This window comes from Pygocentrus nattereri, chromosome 23 (assembly GCF_015220715.1).
Source record: "Pygocentrus nattereri isolate fPygNat1 chromosome 23, fPygNat1.pri, whole genome shotgun sequence".
Taxonomy (NCBI): Eukaryota; Metazoa; Chordata; class Actinopteri; order Characiformes; family Serrasalmidae; genus Pygocentrus; species Pygocentrus nattereri.
The window spans coordinates 19,468,627-19,491,287 of NC_051233.1; the positions used below are offsets into that span (position 1 = coordinate 19,468,627).

Below are 22,661 nucleotides of genomic sequence, written 5' to 3' on the forward strand. Positions count from 1 at the left end.
GGGTTCAGTAGCAATGTGCTCTATGTCACTCCAGCTGTCGCTTGGCATTGTGCATAGTTATTTTGTGTGCTGCTGCTCAGCTATGGAAACGGTTTCCTGAAGCTCCTGATGCAAAGTTCCTAGTGCTGCTGTTGCTTTCAGAGGCAGTTTAGATGCAACAGAGGATGGGCAATTTTGCCTGGTCTACTGCTTTGTGGCTGATCTTTTGCTCCTAGATGGTACCATTTCAGGTTAATAGCTCTTACAGTTGATCGGGGCAGATTTGGCATTGCAGGAATTTGACAAATTGATTTGTGGCAAGAGTGGTGTTAATTCAGTGAAGACCTCAGTACAACCCAAACTATGGCCAGTGTTCGTCTGTGGAGAGTGCATGACTATGTGCTTGATTTGATACATCAATTAGCAATAAGAACTCAGTAATTAGTAGCGTGTCCACATACTTTTGGCCATACAGTGTAGCTCACTAAATAGTACAGTTCCAACAGAAACCCATACAGCCAGAATCAAAACTTTCCTAGTGGCTGATGTTGATTTAGGATCGCCATATTCCTGTAAAGGGAAACATATGCTTTTAGACATTCAGAGCCACTATGACAATCCTCAAAGAGACAGAAAAGCGATGTATAAAACAAATCTTAAGGAAGAAAGACTTTAGCCTGGAGTCATTAAGATGTAATAATAACTCATAATCAAACAATGATCATTGTAGACACATAACACACAGGAGAGAAAGTCAGGATCCCTTTTTTACAATAATATGATTGAGAACACATTGACTGAGCTGGTGTCCAGGTTCTTTCAAATGATTTGTATTTGTGTTCCCAAGTGAACTCTATGCTTTCAATCTTCAATCACACTTTTTCCTGGAGAACTAAAAAATGTGACTCATCTGTTCCGATTATGACTTCTAAGGCCTGGTGTAAGAGTAAATGAGTGGGAGAAACATGAACACACATGAACAAACAAACATTTCATTAATATACAATTCATTTTAGTTCATTGTGCATGTAAGTTTCTTTTTCTTAATGTTCTAAGGATGGCTGCAAAGATTAGAAAGTTTTTTGGTATTTGTGTTTGTCTGTCCCAATGCCTTGCTGCTTCTGCTGTCTTGTAAGTCAGTGCCTTAGAAGGCAGCATTGTTGTCTGAGTCAGTGCTGGTGTTTTCTGCTATTTTTCCTAACCACATCAGTGCTGACATATAGGATTATGGAATATAGGCAGCAAAGGATGCATCTACACTGCCTTAAAAAAACCTCAGGAGGCATCCATGCATTCAATTCAGCCATGACTGGGCACCTCACTATACTGTCTGAGTAGAAACCATTTATTCAATTTCAGACACAGCCAAAGCTGTCATTCTAGAGTTATGAGGTTTTGTCGTGACAGCAGCAGTTCCAGACAAGTATTCCAAAAAGGTTGACAGTAGGTGAAATGCATTTCAAAACAGATATATATGTGATTTATAAATCTACTTTGACCTGTATTTGAATGAAAATGGTACAAAGACTAGATATTTAATGTATAACTGAAGACTGGGCAGTTTAAGTCTAGGAGCTTTGTGAAATGTTCATGAAACATGTCAAACAGGTGAAGCAGTCAAAAAGAGCATTCAGGATAGGCACCGTGCCAAAAATGGATCAGCATTTCACCCTCTACAGTGCATCATCAAAAGTTTCGGGGACTCTGGAGAAATCTTAGCTTAAAGAGCAAGGCAAAAAAACACAATGAATGCAAAGAATCTCTTGTGACACTGCATTAAAAACTGGTGATGGATACCACCACATGAGCTCAAGAATACTTTGACATACTATTCTAAACACCATTCATTACTGCATCCACAAATCGTCACTGTGCAAAGAAAAACAATTTTGGTCTTTTTTTTCACTTTTCTCTTTTCCCCTTCACTTTTCTTTTTCTCTTTCACTTTTCTTTTTTCACAGCAATTCTTTAAATTGTGTGAAAAGTTTATGATGAAAGGAAATACATGTTTTTCTTTGGACAGTGATGAAATGAAAGTTCAGACTGTACTCTGCACAGCAGATGTCATATGTCAACAATGTCCAGAAACACTGCCCACATCTCTGAGCTAAAGCTCATCTAAAATAGGCTGATGCACAATGGAAATGTTTATTGTGATCTAACAAGTAAAACTGTGGTCATGCTGTTAATGGAAATAATGGACGTCATTTTCTCCAGGTGAAGAAAAGGACCGTCGAGATTGTTTCCAGCATAAAGTTCGAAAGCCAGGGCCAGTGATGGTACAGCTACAGCATTTAGCAGACGCTATTATCCAGAGCGACTTACAAAAAGTCACAGGGGTGCACGGGTATTGGTGGGTAACCTGCGTGTCTGTGAAGCCACAATTAATGCTAAACACATTTTGGAGCAACATATGCTGCCTTCTAGATGCCATCTTTTTCAGGGATGTCCATGCATATTTTAATAAAACCACACCAAGCCACATTCTGCACATTTACAACAGCATGGCTGCGTAATCAGAAAGTGCTGCTGCCAGAGTAGCCTGCTTACTACTGAAAAGGTGTGCAAAATACAACAAAAGCCTCATACAGTTGCACAGCTAAAGAAAGTCCCCACGTAATTATTCAGTGCTGTTAAAAGGAAAAGTGATGCAACACATACCCATGTGGGAAAGTTCCCTCACAAATAAACATACTTCAGACCCTACTTTTTTGGACTGTGTTTCAGGCATTGAATTTGGAATGAGTGTATATTTACAAAAACAGTGAAGTTCATAAGGTAAAACAAAGTTGTGTGTACTTTTACCATTTTCATTTTAATACATGTTGAAACAGAATTCATTAATCACTGCTTTCCGTTTTTATCAGCATTTTACAAACTGTCCCAACTTTTTTGGAATTGGGTTTGTAGTATGATCACATCACTAATCCTTGTAGACCTATGAGAGGAAGAACATGAAAACAGATCAGAAGTTTTTATTCACCAGCTCTCAAGAGTGCTACCATATACATAGGACGTTCTACAGATATAATGGCCAAAAGCTGACTAGACAGTCAACAGCTGGGTATTTCCTGTCTGAGAACAGTCATAAGCCGACTTTCCTTAAGCTGCAGGATTCCACACTATTACTGCACGCCTGCCAGGGGGAAATGTAACAAATTGTAAAAAATGTCTGAAGACCAGGGCTGTTCCATTCTAGCATATGACACGCACACTGTGGACCAGGCATAACAGATGGCCAGAGATGGAAGCCAACATTCTTCATCCCTCTTTTCCATGTGGGAAAGTTCCCTCAATGCTGCCAGGACAAGGAAAAGCCATAAAGATCCAGTCATTTTGGATTATAATTTAGGGAAAACAGATATTTATTTCAGTTGCTGCCACTGAGAGTATCTTTTTAAATATCCAAATGTTGAGGGAGTACATCCTTGATCAACCCTGAATAGAAAGGGGCAATAATTTACTTGAACCCTAACATAGCCAGGTCATAACCATGTCATGGCAGTAATTGCATATCTCGACACTTACTGTTAATGTTAACATGACGCTGATATATTACTAACCAAAATCTGTCATGACAACTGTTACATCCTGTCTAGAGTGGGCTGCAAGATAATGAAAGTCTCTCCAACTTTCCTGTCAGCAACAGGAAATACAATATACCTAATGAGGGGCTCAGGGCTAACAGATGCTAGAAATGTCTAATAAATTTGGTGCAATTAGTCCTTTTCTTAACTCATAACTCATAAAATAGAGATCACAATTTGGGTTGTTTTCATGCAATCCGACCAGGTGAACTATTCCTTTTTAATATAATTAGTAATTAATAAAGTTTTTTTGTTTGTTTGTTTTTTTTTTTTTTAGGTTTACTGGTCTGCTAACAGATCCAGTTCCAGTTCTTAACTTTGCCTAGTTCCATTGTGGCAAATTCTGAGTCTCCAGTAACATGAGGATAGAAGGCTTGGTTCTGAGATGTCTACTCTTCACCACCCTGATGAAGCTGAATCAAGCCGGCTTGGTAAAGAAGGTTCTACAGCACCAGAGTAAAGTTGTGGCAATTCAAAGTACAGACAATGTCACCCATCCCAACACTGAAAAGCCAGTCATCTTCAGCCATGTCTATAATATCAATATCCCAGAGAGCGCCCTCTGCTCGGTGGACTTGGATCCTCCTGCAGGTTCAGAACTTGAGCCAAAGGATGCACCTTCTGAACCAGAGGCCTCTGATTACACTTTAGATGGGCAGAATCAGATTGTCTTCACTCACCGCATCAACATCCCCAAGCAGGCATGCAGCTGCACCAACAGCCTTCCTGAACTGAAAGAGCTTCTGAACCGGCTGGAAATGTTGGAGGGAGAAGTTTCAACCCTTAGAGAGCAGTGCAGTGGGGATTCCACCTGCTGCAGTTCGCAGGTCACAGGTACTGTTTATGTTACAAGGTCATTTAAGCCCAATTGCTTTGCTTGCACTTTTCAAAACAAAGGTGCCAAAACGGTTCCAACAGAAGATCTACCCCTGGCTTTTATTAGAAGTTTTCTCTCTCTCTCTCTCTCTCTCTCTCTCTCTCTTTCTTTTTTTTTTTTAAGTATAGGGCAGCGATCATGAACTTTTATGGTCGATTTTAATTTCTTTAATTTCTTTGCAGGTGGAGAAGTTTTGACTGATTTGTATTAGCCTTTTGTAAATCCAAAGCTCACACTGTGAGGGGTGAATGAGCACATGAAACATACTAGCATACAATAGCACTTTCTAACAGCCAAACTTATCAACAATATATGCCCTTGAATGACAATTTTTTTGTTCAATTTCAAATCGGTTGCCTATTTCAATAACATGAATCAAATAAAATGCTACATTGAAAGCAAGAGGCTATTTAGCGTGATGAATCAAGTATAATTATGCTACAATATTTTGGTACAACTGTAGCATCAGCATTCTGATGTAGTGTGAATGCACTTGCTTCACTCATGCTATTTACACCTTGAAATTACCACACAGATCTGCCAAAATGAAAACAGTAAACCGGCCGATTGCTGATTTTGTGTTTTCAGCAAAAAACTACCAATTCCCATCTTGGCCAATTCCAATTGTGCATCCTTAGAAGAGGAAATTGTCTAAATCATTGTCCATGGTAACCAACCATATACTACAGATGTGGGCGTTAGAGATGAAAAAGTGATTGTTATACACTGACCAGGCATAACATTCTGACCACCTCCTTGTTTCTATGCTCATTGTCCATTTTGTCAGCTCCACTTACTATATAGGTGCACTTTGTAGTTCTGCAATTACAGACTGCAGTCCATCTGTTTCTCTGCATATGTTAGCCCCATTTTACCCAGCCAACAGTGTCCTGTGGACAGTGTCCTGTGACCACTGATGAAGGACTAGAGGATGAGTAACACAAACTGTGCAGCAGCACATGAGCTGCTGTCTCTGACTTTACATCCACAAGGTGGACTGACAAGGTAAGAGTGTTTAATAGACTGGACAGTGAGTGGACACAGTGTTTAAAAACTCCAGCAGCACTGCTGTCTAATCCACTCATACCAGCACAACACACAAACACACCACCACCATGTCAGTGTCACTGCAGTGCTGAGAATGATCCACCCCCCAAATAGTATCTACTCTCTGAGGGTCCATGGGGGTCCTGATCACTGAAGAACAGGGTAAAAGGGGGCTAACATATGCAGAGAAACAGATGGACTACAGTCTGTAACTGTAGAACTACAAAGTGCACCTATATAGAAAGTGGAGCTGATAAAATGGACAATGAGCGTAGAAACAAGGACCCTTAATGCTGTGCTTTTACACTGAAACTGCACACTTTAATAAAAAAATGGATAGAAAATTAATGCATCTTAAAGTCTATAAGGTCTGTATAACAGAATAAAAAATTTAAATCCTCTTTTCTACTCTAGAGCTGAAAATTTCATGACATGGACTTGGAATTCCTTATCTATCTGTTGTGCTGCTAAGACTAGGAAATATGGAATAAAACACCTGATCACAACAGTGGCTTAGCCACCAGTGACAATGATATGTAAAGCCATTTATCTGAGGTGTATCTGCTCAAGAGAATGTTAACATCAGAATAAACACACAAACACATTATTTTGCATGTGTCCAGTTCCAGACCTCTTAACCATTTCCAGACCTCTCCTCGAGGAAGTCCAGTATTTAGTTACCATCCAATACCTGCTTTATCTAGTCAGTCCTTCATTAATCAATTGTTCTGCTAATAGAATTTAGATAGATAGCTAGTCAGTCACTATCTATCTATCTATCTATCTATCTATCTATCTATCTATCTATCTATCTATCTATCTATCTATCTATCTATCTATCTATCTATCTATCTATCTATCTATCTATCTATCTATCTATCTTTAGCAGCCAGTAATAAATGCAGTGGCTGAAGTGCACGAATCCCAAACCAAAGTCAGGAACCAAACTTGTGTTCTCTAACTTTGTTCGTCTGACCAATATATTAATTACTGTTATTAAGTTCTGTTACATTTTACTGCAGTGATGCTTATTTGTATTTATTCTAAAGTTTTACTAGCATAAAAACACTTACTCCTATCATCATTTTCTTGGCTGCCTAAAACTTTCTGCACAGTGCTGTATCCTTGAATAGAAGTAAAGTATCATGGGCTCCTGAGTGGCGCAACTGTCAAAGCACTGCTCTAGACAGCGCAGGCGGCTGTTAGCAGACGTACCAGATTTGGCGTTTGGCGTTTTATTCTGAGCGCGTTCAGCTGTCCAGTGACGTTGCGTTAGGGGCAGTTCAAGTGTCTGGCTTCACAGGTCTTGGGGGAAGCCTATTCACAAAATTTGTGAATTTCCCCGCTGTGGGACTAATAAAGGATTATCTTATCTTATCTTATCTGCACTTGCATGGTTGGCTTTTTTGTTATTTAATGTGTGTTAGAACAATGTAAATTAGTAGAACTACTGCTGCTACTACTACCTCAGTGTAAGTAAAAATGTTACTTTGATATTAGTTCATGCTGTTAGGCTAATGTAGGGCTCATACCATTAACTGTAGCAGCTAGCTGTAGGGCTGATACAGTCTACTTTCTGTGAAATGCAAATGTGAACATTATCTTGATCTATTGTTTACATCAAATTCATCATCTAATGTAGACTAATGATCACAGGTTAGTGTTGTTTTGCAGCTATGCAACTGTGCAGGAAATTTTGAATAAGAAGCAATGTGTTTTGTACTTTACGTTATCTGTGTTTATTTACATACCTTTATAACAGTAAGGTATAAGGGTATGCAAGTTATAATAACTGCCTTCCCCCCAATGACCGCTGGGATATGCTCCAGCACCCCCCCCCCCCCCCCCCACAACCCTAATGGAGAAGCGGCTTAGAAAGTGTGTGTGTCTGTGTGTGTGTGTGTGTGTGTTTGTGTATAACAGTGAGGACAAAACTAATACCTTTCAATGAGTAAACTGGATGAACTGGTATATGTTGTCCGCTACTATTCCAACCAGTGTCAACATAGACCATGTTTTAGACACGCTAAACTTAATTACACTATTGCCTAAGATCATATCAGACCCTGATGTGTTTACCTGTTGGTGTTGAAACATTTATGAGCCTCATAGTAGCAAAACCAGCAATTGCAGCATTCAGCCATGAAAATGCTGCCATGGTGGCAGCAACACCACCAAAAATAGATGATTATCAGTGAAGAGCTTTAGCAGTGACAACTGTTTATTCAAGGTAAAATAATTCAGAAACATTTTCTATACTTCTATTTTTATTTATAGGCAAAAAGAACATGCAAAACAATATCCGCTGGAACATTTTGTCAATGGCAAAAGTTGGGAAAATCTGGAGGTGATAGAATTTTCTGTTGCTGCTTTGAAAACAATAGAAAATCCGGTTTACTCTCAACCTAAACACATGACACTCAAATTGTGCTGTTTACATGATCATATCTTAATTAACCTACCAGCTTTAGACTAATTTATCCACTGGTGAGCATATATTTAGCAATAGCCAAGCTAACAGTAATAACAGTTACTTAACAGGATCCAGTTTTCATTGCTCATTTTTAATATTTCACAATTTTGTTTAGGTGAGGTAGGAACCAAGCCCTACTGCAGTGGCCGTGGAAACTACAGCACAGAAATTTGTGCTTGCATCTGTGAGAAAGGCTGGAAGGGCTCCAACTGCACATTCCCAGATTGTCCAGAAGACTGCAGTGACCAGGGTCGTTGTGTTGATGGCATATGTGAATGCTTTGAAGGCTTCTCGGGGGAGGACTGCAGCATGGATGTCTGTGCTGTTGATTGTGGCGAGAACGGTCAGTGCATCAGTGGATCCTGCGTCTGCGCTGAGGGTTTCTCTGGTGATGACTGCTCAAAGACTGCATGCCCCAATGAGTGCCTGGGCCGTGGCCGCTGTGTGGATGGAGACTGCATGTGTGACGAGCCCTTTACTGGCTTTGACTGTTCCGAGCTCATTTGCCCAAAAGACTGCTATGACCGTGGACATTGTGTCAATGGTACTTGCCACTGTGAGGAAGGCTTTAGAGGGGAAGATTGCGGACAGCGCATTTGCCCCAAGGACTGCATGGGCCAGGGCTTTTGCGTGGATGGCCGGTGTGTTTGCAATGCTGGCTACACAGGTGAAGACTGTGCCATGCTCACCTGCCCGTACAACTGCAACGAAAGGGGTCGCTGTTTCAACGGCATGTGCATTTGTGACAGTGGTTACCAGGGTGAGGACTGCAGCGTTCTCTCCTGTCCTAACAACTGTTACAACAGAGGCCGCTGTGTTAACGGTAATTGTGAATGCGATGCTGGTTTTGGTGGTCATGACTGCTCAGAATTTTCCTGTTCCAACAACTGTAACGGCCAGGGGCACTGCGTCAATGGGCAGTGTGTGTGCATAGAGGGATTTGGAGGTGAGGACTGCAGTGTTAAAACCTGCCCGTCACACTGCTACGGCCAGGGTCATTGTGTGGATGGCAAATGCGTATGCTTTGCAGGCTATAGAGGTGAAGACTGCAGTGAGCTGGGCTGCCCCAACAACTGTATGAACCGTGGCCTTTGTGTAGCTGGGCAGTGTATCTGTAATGAGGGCTTCACTGGAGAGGACTGTAGTCAGAAGAAATGCCCCAATGATTGCCTAGGCCACGGATACTGTGTGGATGGCCGTTGTGTCTGTAAGGAGGGTTATGCAGGTGAAGACTGCTCTGTTCAATCCTGCCCTGCCAACTGTAACAGCCATGGCCATTGTATCAATGGTGTATGCCTCTGTGATGAGGGTTTTGAGGGCAATGATTGTGGAGAGAAAAAATGCCCAAACCACTGCCATGAAATGGGCCAGTGTGTGGATGGACGATGCATCTGTGACGAAGGTTACATTGGTGAGGACTGTTCAGAAGGTAAGGAAATTTGTAAAAGTTCCCTGATTCTAGAAATTTTGTAAAAAGCACTTTCAAGTCTAAAGCTAGCATTTGTTTGTGACATGTTATTTGCCATGTTAAGTAAGCACAGCACTGTGTCCCTCAGCCTCATTGGTACGACAGAAACAGATTGTTTTGTGTTTCCTCACTACAAAACCCAGCATGTATCATGCAAATATGTCATATAACAATCAGGAACCACCAATGTAAATAGTGGAAGAACCATTTGTTGCATTAATTGTTTATCGTAAATTCAACTTTTTTAGCATTGGTGTATTTTTATATTATTTATTTTAAATTATATATTATTGTTTTTTTGTTTTTTTAACAGCAATGAACTTGAGACTGGTGCTTTACAGTGATATTACTCTGCTCTGTACTTAACAACCCTCATTGTAACATGGCCTCTCATGTATTGTTTTAAAACATCATGCTTGACAACAAAAACATGTTTTCTAATCTTTTTGTAGTCTCTCCACCAAAATCCTTGATTGCTGTTGAAGTAAACCCAAAGACAATGAACCTGACATGGACCAATGATATGCTGGTGAAGGAATACTTGGTCACCTATGTCCCCACAACACCAGGGGGATTGGAGATGGACTTCCGTGTGCCTGCAAACCAGACATCTGCTACTCTGACCGAGCTTGAACCTGGCATTGAGTACTCTGTCAATGTCCATGCCGTCCTTAATAGCGACAAAAGCATCCCGGTCAATGTCAGAGTGCGCACATGTATGTAAACGCATTATCATTTATTAAACATATGTTTATTATTCATATACATATAATTAGTATATATTTACAGTTGTGTGCAAAAGTTTGAGCACCCCTGGTCAAATTACAAGTTGATTTATGTGGAATTCAACACCTCATGGGAACCAATTCAGGAATAAATTTATTTTATTTTTTTTATTAAGCACTGCAAATAAATTGTGCACTAACACTGGCTGAAAGGTATGTTCCCTGTCCAGGATGTCTTAACTTTGATTCACCTCGATATGAACAAAACATATCAAAAATCATTTGACTGGGGTGTCTAAACCTTTTTCACACGTGTCATCAAGAAATCAGTATTTCTGGATTATTGTGAATAAATTAAGCTTATTCATATTTAGCTACATGTGATGTTTTGACTCTGAGTGCCAAAATGAAGGCAAGTGGCACCTACTTTAGCTGACCTGACTGATAGCCATCTCTTGGATTTAGAGCAAGCTTCCTAAAGCAAACTCTGGTGGGTTTTAGAAGTAATTAGTTATTTGTAATGGATTACTTTTTGTTGAGTGACAAAATAATACACCACACACAGTGCTTACACCCCTTGGCCATTTTATCAGGTACACATACCATATACATGTAGTTTGTCTGTTGCCCATCTGTTATTGCAATTCATCACTCCCATATACACCATCTATCTTTGAAAAGGACCACCTACGCACTACTGCAGACCACGTTATGTGCGTGATGGACTATTTGCATCAGAGCAGTGACACAGATAGTCACAAACAGAGTATTTATAAACACCTGATAAAATGACTTATTCCTATTTCATGTTTCCATTAAGTGAGGATAAGCCCCCTTTTTCTTCTCTAGGTGCATCAATGAGTCAGTGATTGTTTGCTAATATGTACTGAAGTAGTGTCTTTATTTGTTTCCCCAGTACAAATGTCAATTTCAGTTCTAAGTTGAGACTTAGAACTTTTAGAAAATGCAAATCAAAACAGAAAACAATGATTTGTTCATTTTGATCTGTTTATAAATGTAAACATTACCAGGACAAGGTAATTAATGTCTTACTGTCTCAACTTTCTTGTTTCTCTGTAAATAGTATATACTCATTCTGAATTTGAATGAAGTTGGGACAGGGGCAATTTGAAAATAGAAACACTCAAAGAAAAAACTCTTAATCAGGTAATACAACCATGCGTGTGTATAAAAGGAGCATCCAGGAAAATCCCGGCCTTTTAAGAGCAAGGATGAATTTAGGCTCAATACTTTGCCAAAAAAAATCTGTAAGCGACTGCAAGGATTTTAGGCATTTCATTAATTTATATAATGCATAATATCAAAAAATTCAGGTATGTCGAAAAAATATCTGTGTGTAAAGCTCAAGGCTGAACACCACGAATGAATGCTTATGGCCTCTGAGACAGTGTAGCAGTAAAAACTAACATGCTACTGTGCCTGTGAATACTTTCACAAACTACAGTGTGTTTTCCAAGCAAAAGAAGAAGAGGACTATCCAGACAGTTACCAGCATGAAGTTCAAATGTCTGAAAGCCTGTCATGGTATGGGGTATATTAGTGCCCATGTCATGGGTAACTTGCACATCTGTAAAAAACACCATGATGTCTTTTTCAGGGACATACAGTACATGCCTATTTTAACATGACAGTGCCAAGCCATGTTCTGCACATGTTTGAACAGCATGGCCCCGTTAAAAACATGTGGTGCATAATGAAGTGCAAAGTACAACCACAAAGTCCATAATGCACAGCTGAAGAGTTGTATTCTGGGAGTATAGCAAAAAATCTGTTTTCAAAACTGGATCAGCTGGTGTCTTATGTCTCTAAACTAGAAGGAAAAGGTGTTGAAAGGTGATGTAATACGTAAGGTCTAACCTTAATCTATGTTAAATATTAATGAGAAAATTTATATTTTATTGAATATTTGTTTATATTTAATACAGTATTTTTACTACCCATCTTTAAACCAAGCCTTATTACAGTTTGTCACGATTGGCCCCTCCCAGTCCTGTCCATATGCTCCTGTTGTTTACTTCCCAGTCCTGTCCATGTTTTGGTTTTCAGTCGCTTATCTCTGCATATGCGTCCACCTCCTCTCTCTGCGTTACAGAAAGACCAGCCTTCAGAGGACGTAGCGGGTAAGCCACTTTTATTAAGGGCAAATCCAGGGTCATGGTCAGAACGGTCCAGGTTCAAATAGCCAAGACGAAGAGATCAGGGAACAGACATAATGAGAAACACAGGACAAACACAACAGAGAAACACACCAAACAATTCCAACACATCAAACACGATCTAACAAAGACCAGCACTAGACTAAGGAAAACACAGGGCTTAAATATAAGAGGGCGAACGAGGGTTCACAAGACACAGGTGGAAAACAGATGGAAACAATCAAGGGCGGAGACAAGAAACAAGGGGCAGAACCGGGAGCAAACCAAACAAAGAAGCACATGGACGATAAAAAATAAACAGAAAAGCACATGGAGGAGTGGGAGGAGCCAATCGTGACACAATTACATTTCAGTTTAAAATTAAAGAAATACTCAGGTGTTTTTCTAACCTATATTTATCAAGTTTATACAAAAATCTAATCACCTTGGAAGCCACAAAATTTCATGTCCATTTTATTCACGTAAGGTTTGACCATCTTGGCTGTGAGTATGTCTCAGTATTTGCTAATGTTCTAATATAAAATGTAAATGACAGCACACTTATTTGGCTCTGTTTTAAGCTTTAGCTTTAGTTTTGAGCTGTAGCCACTTTTCTTGCCCAGGCTGGGAACTTTTCCATAAAATTTGTAAAATATCTCCTTCAACTGTATAATGTTCAACTGTATAACGTTCAACTGTTACGCGGCTGAATTCAGCTCCTTGTTCACCAGCTTCTTGAATTTTCCCTTTCTCCCTAAATGGTGCCTGAGGCACCAGAATGTAGCCAGCTATGTAGCTAAGTGATGCACCATTTCAGGTGGAACAGCAAAATTCGAATAAGAAGCTGGTGAAAGAGAAGCTGACTTGCTTGGTGACTTTTTAGTGTTTGTCAGTTTCTCATTGCAGATTCTACATATAAGGAAACTAGTTATAAATGTGCTTATAAATGCAAATAAGTCCATTCATCTTCAAACGATCAATAGTTATCCTAAATCTTTCTCTTTGCCATTTCATTAACTACTAGCTAGGCGGATTGTTATCTGTACTGCTGTGGTGATGAGAAGCCTGCATGGCCAACCTTCAGGGTTAAAGGCTGAATAACCGGTTATGTAACTCCAGTGTTTTAGACCATTTATTGTTAAAACTGTATTAGAACTGTGTTACAACAACCAGCAGAGCTTTATTGTACTGCAAAAGAGGATCAAATTCTTTTTACCTAAAAATCTAATTCTGCGGTGGAGCTGCAACATGGCAGTAAAAGAATTGCATGTTGCCAACCCCTGTTCTAACCTGATCTACTGTATGAGTGGCACATGGTTACCTTTGTGCTGAAGCAGCTGTCCATCAGTTTCTGCTGCAAGTGTATTTTGAGTCAAATTATTTTTACACTGAAATTTTGAGAATATGATGAATAGAATATGACCATCATGAAAAAGCATGTGTTTATCTACCTTCACTGCACTCGTTTCTTTTTCCTGTAGGTAATGCAGCAGTCATACTGTGATTCTCTTGGGGTTAATTAAGTGTTACAATTCCTATAATAGGTGGTCAAAGGAAAGGAGAGGTGGGTGAATGGAAAAAGAAAAGACAGAATAGCTCACATTTCTGCTCTCTGTGGTCCTTTTATTTTAGCTCTGCCCCAACCAAAAGGCCTGAAGTTTAAATCTATCAGAGAAACATCTGTTGAGGTGTTTTGGGACCCGCTGGACATTCCATTTGACGGCTGGGAACTCACCTTTCATAACACGGTTGGTCCTCTCATATTCCCTACTATGGAAACTAGCCTAAAGACAGACCAGTGTTAACGTGGGGGGAAGCTGTTTATTAGGTAAAGAGATTTAGGCCTATACTGGATATTGGCTTTGTCAGAGCTGCCCAAAAGTGGACGTTTGATTTGAATAGAAAAGCTTCTAAAACACTAAAGCACTATTCACACAGGATAAGAAATCTTGGTGTAAGTGACAGAGATGTGGAGTGACCAATTAAATTACACTCCGCTTTTTCTCCAGAAAAGATTAAAACAATTATTTCCTCTCTCGTCCTTTCATTCTCTGTTTCAGTCTTTGTTTCCTTGTTCCATGTGCTTCTGTCTTCTTGTTATTTGTCTCAATAGTTTGTAGCCTGCCCCCTTATTAGTCCCAGATGTTTCTTGTTTCTTATCAGTGTATTTTACATGGAGGTTCATTCAAAAGAGGCCATGAATGTTCTGTTGTAAATCCCATTAGGATGAAGCGATCTGAACCAAAAAATATGCTACATACCTTGACGTATGTGTAATGGATTGCATTACATGAGATGCTGGATGTGATCTTGTGGTATTGCACCCGGAAGTTGCAAACAGAGGTTAAACGTTGCTCCGACACAGGGGCATTCCAGCTTGTTGGAAGCTTCATATGCTGAGGAGCACTTTGCACATTTTTTCGTTCAGATTGTTTTGTCATAGCGAGAGTTAATGCAGAGCATTCGGGGCCAATTTTGAGTGAATTTCCCTGTACCACTGTGTTTGTTCAGTCACTTTGCCTTGTGGTGTTGATGTCACTGTTCAATGTTCATGTTCTTGTGATCCCTCTGTTTATTGTTCACTGTTTCTAGGCTTCCTCAGTTTTGTTTCAGTTGTTTCTTGTTTTGAGTTATTTCATCAGTTTTTCTTTGTGTTTAGTTTTGTTACCCAGGAGGATAGGTTTAGAACATGTGTGTGTGTGTGTGTGTGTGTGTGTGTGTGTGTGTGTGTGTGTGTGTGTGTGTGCCGATTGCTTTCTTTCTGTTTTGTTTCAACATTGATTTGCTTTACTCACCTCAGCGAACCAGTTCTTAGACTTGTTCTTAAACAATTCTTAAACAGCCTCAATGGCCACATCATTAAAAAAATATTTAGCCAACATTTCATGTACCCTAACCATCTTCTCTGCTGTCTGATGTCATTAGCTTGGGAATTCACAACAAACAGTCATTTCATAAAATCGAAAGTTTAAAGGTAATTTTACATGTTCTGAGTTGTACATGTGAGATCGGGCAGTTACTTTACATACAAACTCTAATTTAGCCACAGAGAACATAAATAATTACGTCTTTGAGGTCCTCCATATTTAGGAAACTCCTTGTCCAAAGAATATGATGGCATTATTACTGACGTGTTGATTCGCATGAGATTAATATAACTTGAGGTTGTTTCTATAGCTTGTTTTATAGAAGGTAAAAGATGCCAAAACCTTTACTGAAGTGTGAGTATTTGGTAATAATGACTGACATTTGGACAGGACTAAAATCACCTAGAAACACCAGTAAAATTTACATTACCCAACCTCCTCTTGTAAAACAAATCCGAATAGAACTTTAGGCTGTCAAACTCAAAATAATTCATTGTGATTGATCACATTTGTCTTATTGCCCAAATGTGATGCTAAAGAGAATTGTTTTTCCCCCATTTAAAAAGCAGTGCCTTTTGTTATAGCTGTATGCAGGCCCTAATCATCCCATTTTAGGTCCCAGGGCACAAATGTTTGGTGGGCCCTTATCCGGAACCTTGGTGGTCAGGGAATATTTTGAAGACATTATAATGAGCTTTATGAGGTCTGTGCACAAGCACAATGCCAGCATACAAACTGACCAAGCTATGGGCTTATGGCAAACAACCTTAAAATCGGAATGCGTCATTATCTCTTTCCTACTCTGGCCTACCCACTTAAACAGTTCTAGGAATGAGCCTCTTGAATGGAACAGTTCTGTAGCCTAATGTCAAGTACAATTTATAATTTGTTTGTTGTCTGTTTAAAATGACATTTCAACAGTGTTAAACCATACTAGCCAATAAATATAGACATTGACATCTAAACAGATTACACTGTGTGTTAAAATCTTCTTGTCCATTTTGTCCAGAACTTCCCTGGTTGTTCCCTGGCATAAAGACATTTTCCAAAACCACTGTGAATTTGGCCAGGGGTGCTCAAACTTTTGCATGGAATTGTCCTGCAAGTTAATATTTATTATAGAAGTCCTTTCAGTGACTTTTCAGCAGGGTCTTTCCACAGACATTCAGGAAAACACCTCCAATTTTCAGTCAAGTGCTTGCGCAGCTATGTTCCTTATTCTTCAAAAGGGCCTCTGAAGTCTCCACAGTCAGCCCATCTCCTCTCTAAATATAGCATCTTAAGCAGTCAAAGGTTTGTTTCATTCCTTAAAGGAGAATAATTCAGTGACACTGGAGCAATTTCACAGAGCTAATTTTGGAAGACACCATAATATTATACTGAAGCATGATTTGTCTATTTAAAAATAAGCTATCCTGTAAATTCAGTATGAATCTTTATGACTTTAAGAGCTCAACATGAGAAGGGCATCACATGATTTCTTATTTTTCTGCTTTTGCAATCACAGAAAGAAGAGGATGGAAAGATTGTGAACATTCTACCACCTTCCCAAACACACTTTGAGCAGCCAGGACTTGGACCAGGACAGAAATACAACGTCTCTGTGCGCCTCATCAAGAACAACACCAGAGGACCCCCACTGAAAAGGACTGTCGTGACAAGTAATACAGCATACTCTTTACATAAACTCACATAAACTTTGCATGAACTAAATCATAAAGTAAATTCGCCAGGTTTGGAAAAATAACAGAATTTGGAACATTTAATCAGAATACAGAAAATAGTAGTGTTCACATTTTGTTTTGTATAGGCGCATATAAATCAGTTTGATGAGCTAGTTCTTTATGCTACTGTGTAAAAGGCCACCACTCATTTAATTTACAGTTAAAATGATCATTTAGTACATGCTATTTCTAATGAGAAGAGAAACGTAAGAAAGAAAAAAGGTTCAAAGAATGATAAATAGTGATGCAAAAAATGGGATTCCTAACACCTGTGTAAGACCTTGTAGACCACCAAAACTTTCCTCATTAGATAAACTTAATGCTTTCATCTTTGAGACAGAGATGAAAATCAAGCTCCACCCTTGCTTCAGATATTAATAAATCCACAAGTGTTTCTGTCCATCCTTCCACTGTGAGAGGACAACTCAACACTATGAGACTAAGAAAAGGAAACTTGCAAATCAAACAAAGGAGCCATTCTCAGAACAGTGGACTGACCTTTCCAGAGTTGACACCTCAACATCACAATGTGTTTTGGATTACTTGAATTAAAGAAGTGGAAAAGGTCCAAGACTGAACCTTTGAAACATACTGGGGATGTAGAAAAATATCCCTGCAGATTTTTTTGTAAAACTGAAAGCAAGTCTCTGTAAAAGCATAGAAGCTGTAATAAAAGTAAAGAGTAGACACACATTATTATTAGTATAATTATCATTATTAAGTGCCGTTACATTGCTTCTCACCCTTGGTAACCATATGGATAATCTTCCTCCGCAGCATCCTGTCGTCTTTTTTCACTCTTCAGGCTTCTGAATTGCTGATTCATGATTCCTTTGATTGTATCCGTTCATTTTGTTTGTGGTTGTCCACTTCATCTTTCACTCTGAACACCTCCAAGCATGGTGGTCTTTTCCAATGAATCAGTTCAGGATACTCTTAAAAGTCTTTGTCAACACCAAAGTTCAAAGATATCAGTTTTTTCCTCTCTCACTTTTTTATTCACATCCGTGAAGAACCACAGAGAAGAACACAGCCTGGACATATCAGATCTTTGTTGGCAAACATAGCATTGCATCTCAAGATCTTCTTAAGCTCCTTGATCCTTGTTCTGCTTAGTGCCAACCTGTGTCATATTTCCTGAGTGCTGGATCGTCTCTTGTTAATAATTGATCCAAGTGCGAAAAAGCTGCACACCATTTCCACATCATCTCTATCAATGGTCAAGTTTGCAGTCTTTCCTGTAGTCGTAACCTTAGACTTCTTCATATTGAGCCGCAGTCCCATCTGTTCTTTCACCTTCCTTTAGAGGCCCCTAGATCTTCCAGATTTTATATTTAATTATTGAATCTTCTGTGTAATTTTTGTTAAATCTGTTTTTGTGCTTTTTTAAATCCTGATACTGAATAACTTGTTCTCAAATGCTGTTTTGACTGGAAATTAAAATTATGGGCGGTCTCTGACTTCTGAATGACTTTTAAATGTATTCTAAATATGCTCTGAATGTGTTTCTTTAATATGGATTGTAACATATGTTACTCACTACATTAGGCCACTGTATTCAGTATGCAGCCATCAGTACTTTTCCAAATTTTTTGCCCAGCTCTGAAAATGGCAGGGGGCTACAGTACAAAGTGCATTTTTAGCAGTTTTACAGTTACATTACTGCTGATGGGCACATTGATTAACGAGAATCACCCGTTTAAATAATTTAGCTCCTCAGCATTTCCACGTCTTTGTGTACTGCAAGAATAGTCCTCCAGGAGCAACTTGCTCAAGGGTAGACTTAATATCAGATTAACTTCTAGGATATATGGAAAATTCATGTCCTGAATTGCATTCCTTGGTGCCTTACCTCATCACTATATTAGGTCAGTGCAAAAGGGGAAGAGGTGCAAACTTAATAGGCTTAACAGAGCCAGAGTTAGAAGCTGGTATCATTGGTGTAGAGTGAATGGAGCGAGAGAAAGAGCACATATTACACCAGAGCTGAGAAAAATGAGGTCCGAAATGTGGCCAGCCACAATGACATAATGTTTCCTGTTGGACAGGAAGTAATAGATCCAGTAGCAGGCAGACAAAAAGAAACATTTGAGTGTTTCTTAATTTGAAGAACGAGAAGAACAGACTTGTGTTCTTGGGAAGAAAGTTCTTCACAGGTTATGGAGACTTGCATATGGGAGTTTGAGATGTGCTCTGTGCTTGCTATTGCATAGTAGCCCATTTCTGGTTAAGCTGACTTAACCAGAGTTATGCTACCATTTTGTAGCATATAAGTTAAGAATATTACACATGGAATCCAAACACACACACACACACACACACACACACACACACACACACACACACACACACACACACACACACACACACACACACACAGTAGCATAAACAGATGCATTCTGGAATTCAGATTATACAGATTATATTTTTAAAAACCATTCAGTCAGAAACGTATGCAACAGAAACAGGTGGGAATTTGATCTACTCGGTCATTCACCACCATGTGTCAATTTTGAATAATGGCCCAAAAATAAGGCAAAACAAAATGCATACTGCATCCCCATCTCTGCTGTATCCAGTAGGGGTGCAGATCAGGGTGAATCCCTTGCATTTTTGCTTGTTTTTTTGTTTGTTTGTTTGTTTGTTTAAAATGATTTATTTGGGTTTTTTTTGCTCAGTGTGAAAGTGGCCATTACTACTATCCTGCTATTATTGAAGATTCCCCAAATTTCATTATCATGATGACACTAATATGTGATGGATAATGTCATATGACAAAATTGTGAGTCTTATGTATTTTTATATTCAGCAACAAATGTAATACATATGCTTTATGTCTCTCTCCCTATACAGAAATTGATGCTCCAGGTGAAGTTGAAGTTCGGGATGTTTCAGACAAATCTGCTTTGATCTCCTGGTCTAAGCCAGTGGCAGACGTGGACAAAATTAGAATATCATATGGCCCAAGTGGAGACCCATCAGTTAGACATGTGGATGTCCCCGCAGATAACATGCAGCACAGTCTGGAGGGACTGGAGCCCGACACTGACTATAGAGTGTCTCTCAATTCAAAGAGGGGCAACAAAACTAGTGAACCTGTTTATGAGAGCTTTACCACAGGTATGCAGTCATGAACTACAAGTACACACTTACATATAAGGGTGCCAAAGGTTTCTTTGGAGTGGTGTCATTCAGGAACCATGTTTGATTCTCTAAAGAACATTTCATTGTAATTTTTTAAAGGAAATAGTCCTTTAAATCCTGTTTTTAACCTAATCTCTAGGTTAACTAACTAATCATGCCCTATACTTAAAGCTGCAACTATTATTATTATTATTATTATTATTATTATGACTATTTGTTGGTGTTATATTTTTTAAAAAAACATTGCTTCAATGAACATCAATTAACAATTATCATCATAGCATGTAGCATGAATGCTATTTCAGGGGATCCTGCTGGCAGCCCTAATCTGGTATCAGTGAAGAGTAGCGCAGGAGAGCAGAGGAAACAGTCCTCTAACCACACTGTCTTAAAAAACTGGAAACAGCTTTTTAGTCAACTTTTGTCAGTGTGTGAGGGGATTACTGGTAAAAGCCGATCAGCAGTTAAAATTAAGTTTTTAGAATTGCTTTTTTATAAATAATTTGTCTATGACATTTATCAAATGTATTCAGTATCTGTTTCAGCCCTACATAATACTCTGGCCATTTAAAGGTGGAAAAGTTTTTCAAACATTTTAGGTTTTCAAAGGACAGATATGAAGTCTAATCATTCTGGATGGAGATTCTCCATTTAAAGAAAAAAATACAATCTTGAATTAGGCTTAAACCCTGACTGGCTAACCAAGCTGCAAAATGTGTAAATATATATGATAAACACTTCTGACAGTACTAATTATAGATTAATGACTTGACCCACACTTTTTATGAGTAATCATCAGCACTCAAGCCTTACAGGTGAAAGAAAAGACTTAATATATACTTTTAATAGCAGTTTGAACACGTTATTTAGTCAAAACCTGCTCTCCATATGGCAGGTAGTGTATTTTTTGCTGCATTCAACTTTATATTCATCTTCATATTCAAGCATTAGTTAATCCCAGTTTTATTTAAGTATTACATATTGTTGCTGTTGTGACAAAATCCTCCTAACTCCAAAATGGTAACTTTACAGGAGAAGGGAAAAAGATTCTTTGAATGTAAGTTAAAGGAGAATTCAGTGAAATTGCTGTTTAATGTGCTGTGTAGGAGGACAATGTAGGAGGTCCACTGACCTCAACTTGAGCCGAAATAACAATTCAACCACCTGTTTTCTGTCATAGTTGTAATATAGCTAAGATTATCCATTCTTTGTTTATTAAAGGCTCCCCAATCCCTATGACAACAACCATTTCCTGACTTAAGTACATTGCAAAAGGGAAAATTGCATACCCTGTTTTTTCAGCTGTTGAAGCACTATTAGTTTGTACATGAAGACACAGAGAAGCAGCAGTAAACTGTAAAGTTTCAACTGGAGAGTTATGATTTACGAGAATGTATTTCACTTTTTTGCAATTATACTCAAAAATGTTACCTCCAAAAATTGTGTTTTTACAGTTTGGATTTACAAAAGTGTCTGAAGGAGTTGGAACATTACCATAGAGGAACCACTTTTGGGTTCCTAAAGAACTACACTTTTGAAGTGTTCTTGAGGATCCAAAGATGGTTCTTCTATAGCATTGCTCCATTGAAGATTATAAATGTGGAAAGATTTGTCCTATATATAGATGCACATTAATGGAGGAAGTAGAGGGAAATAAATAAACAGCCGCAGCTGAATATTTGATTGTTGTGGTGCAAACCCTGTATGTCTGTTTAAACCAGTGTGGATCCGAATGCACTCATCTGCTTGCATTTGCTGCAATTTTACTTTGAGTGGAAAGGCCTGCTTTGTAGTAAAAAACTAATGCAGCAGTGATGGATGTTTCCAGTAGCAGTTAGATAGACAGGCAAATGGTCCCACTGTGATTTGTCTGTACTCCCCCTCTCTGACTTTCTCACACACAGCCAAGCACACAGATAAGCAATATCTCTTCTAGCACAATGCACTAAATAGTCTGAAACAAATATTGAATATAATGTTCAGACATATAAGCTAGTTTATACAAGCAATTACCAGGCCTAATTCACATTCACATACAGGTGAATTAGGGGTTTTATGATTATGATATGGAAGTGAAACATGCTGTAATTCAAGTACAGCGGGATGTCATGCTATAAAATGTAGGATGATGAGAATGGTTTCTACAGTTTTGCTCAACACAGTCAATGCCAGTCCTGCCAGTGATAACCAAAAAGAAAAAACAAAACAAACAAACAAACAAAAAAAACTTACACTGTGCAGCTCTTGGAACTGAAAAACAGATGATTTGGTTCTCCTACTTTAGATGGTTGAGTAGCCAAGCTGTTTGAAATGGCGAGGTTTCTCATTCAAGTACAATAATGATGGACAAAGCGCAGTAGGTCAAATGGAGATGGGTTAGCACAAGATTAGATTCCTGTGCTAGTACCTCAGATATGCTAAATCTTTTGTGAATCTTTCAAATATATCAGTAACTGGAGTGAGGAGAAGCCATGAAGCTAAAGTTAGAAATCTTCTTATTCAATTTCTTTTGGCAAATAGGAAGCCATCTTCAGCCTTGTGAAAAAAAAACATCAGCAGCTAGAAAAATATGTTGAAATATGAAAATAAATGTTGAAGTTATGTTAGTTAGATA

At 38.8% G+C, this 22,661-nt stretch overlaps 1 protein-coding gene across 2 annotated transcripts in view; it reads left to right on the forward strand.

The window, feature by feature from the left end:
* zmp:0000000846 (tenascin) overlaps nucleotides 1-22,661 on the forward strand; it is an 81,416-nt gene that overhangs the window by 11,781 nt on the left and 46,974 nt on the right. For both annotated transcript variants that reach the window (XM_037533132.1, XM_037533131.1), the window contains exons 2-7: nucleotides 3,844-4,400; nucleotides 8,079-9,392; nucleotides 9,884-10,147; nucleotides 13,945-14,060; nucleotides 16,687-16,840; nucleotides 19,757-20,023. In XM_037533132.1, coding sequence (XP_037389029.1) covers nucleotides 3,926-4,400; nucleotides 8,079-9,392; nucleotides 9,884-10,147; nucleotides 13,945-14,060; nucleotides 16,687-16,840; nucleotides 19,757-20,023 — 2,590 coding nt within the window. In that variant the 5' untranslated portion in view covers nucleotides 3,844-3,925. The remainder of the gene's footprint in view (nucleotides 1-3,843; nucleotides 4,401-8,078; nucleotides 9,393-9,883; nucleotides 10,148-13,944; nucleotides 14,061-16,686; nucleotides 16,841-19,756; nucleotides 20,024-22,661) is intronic.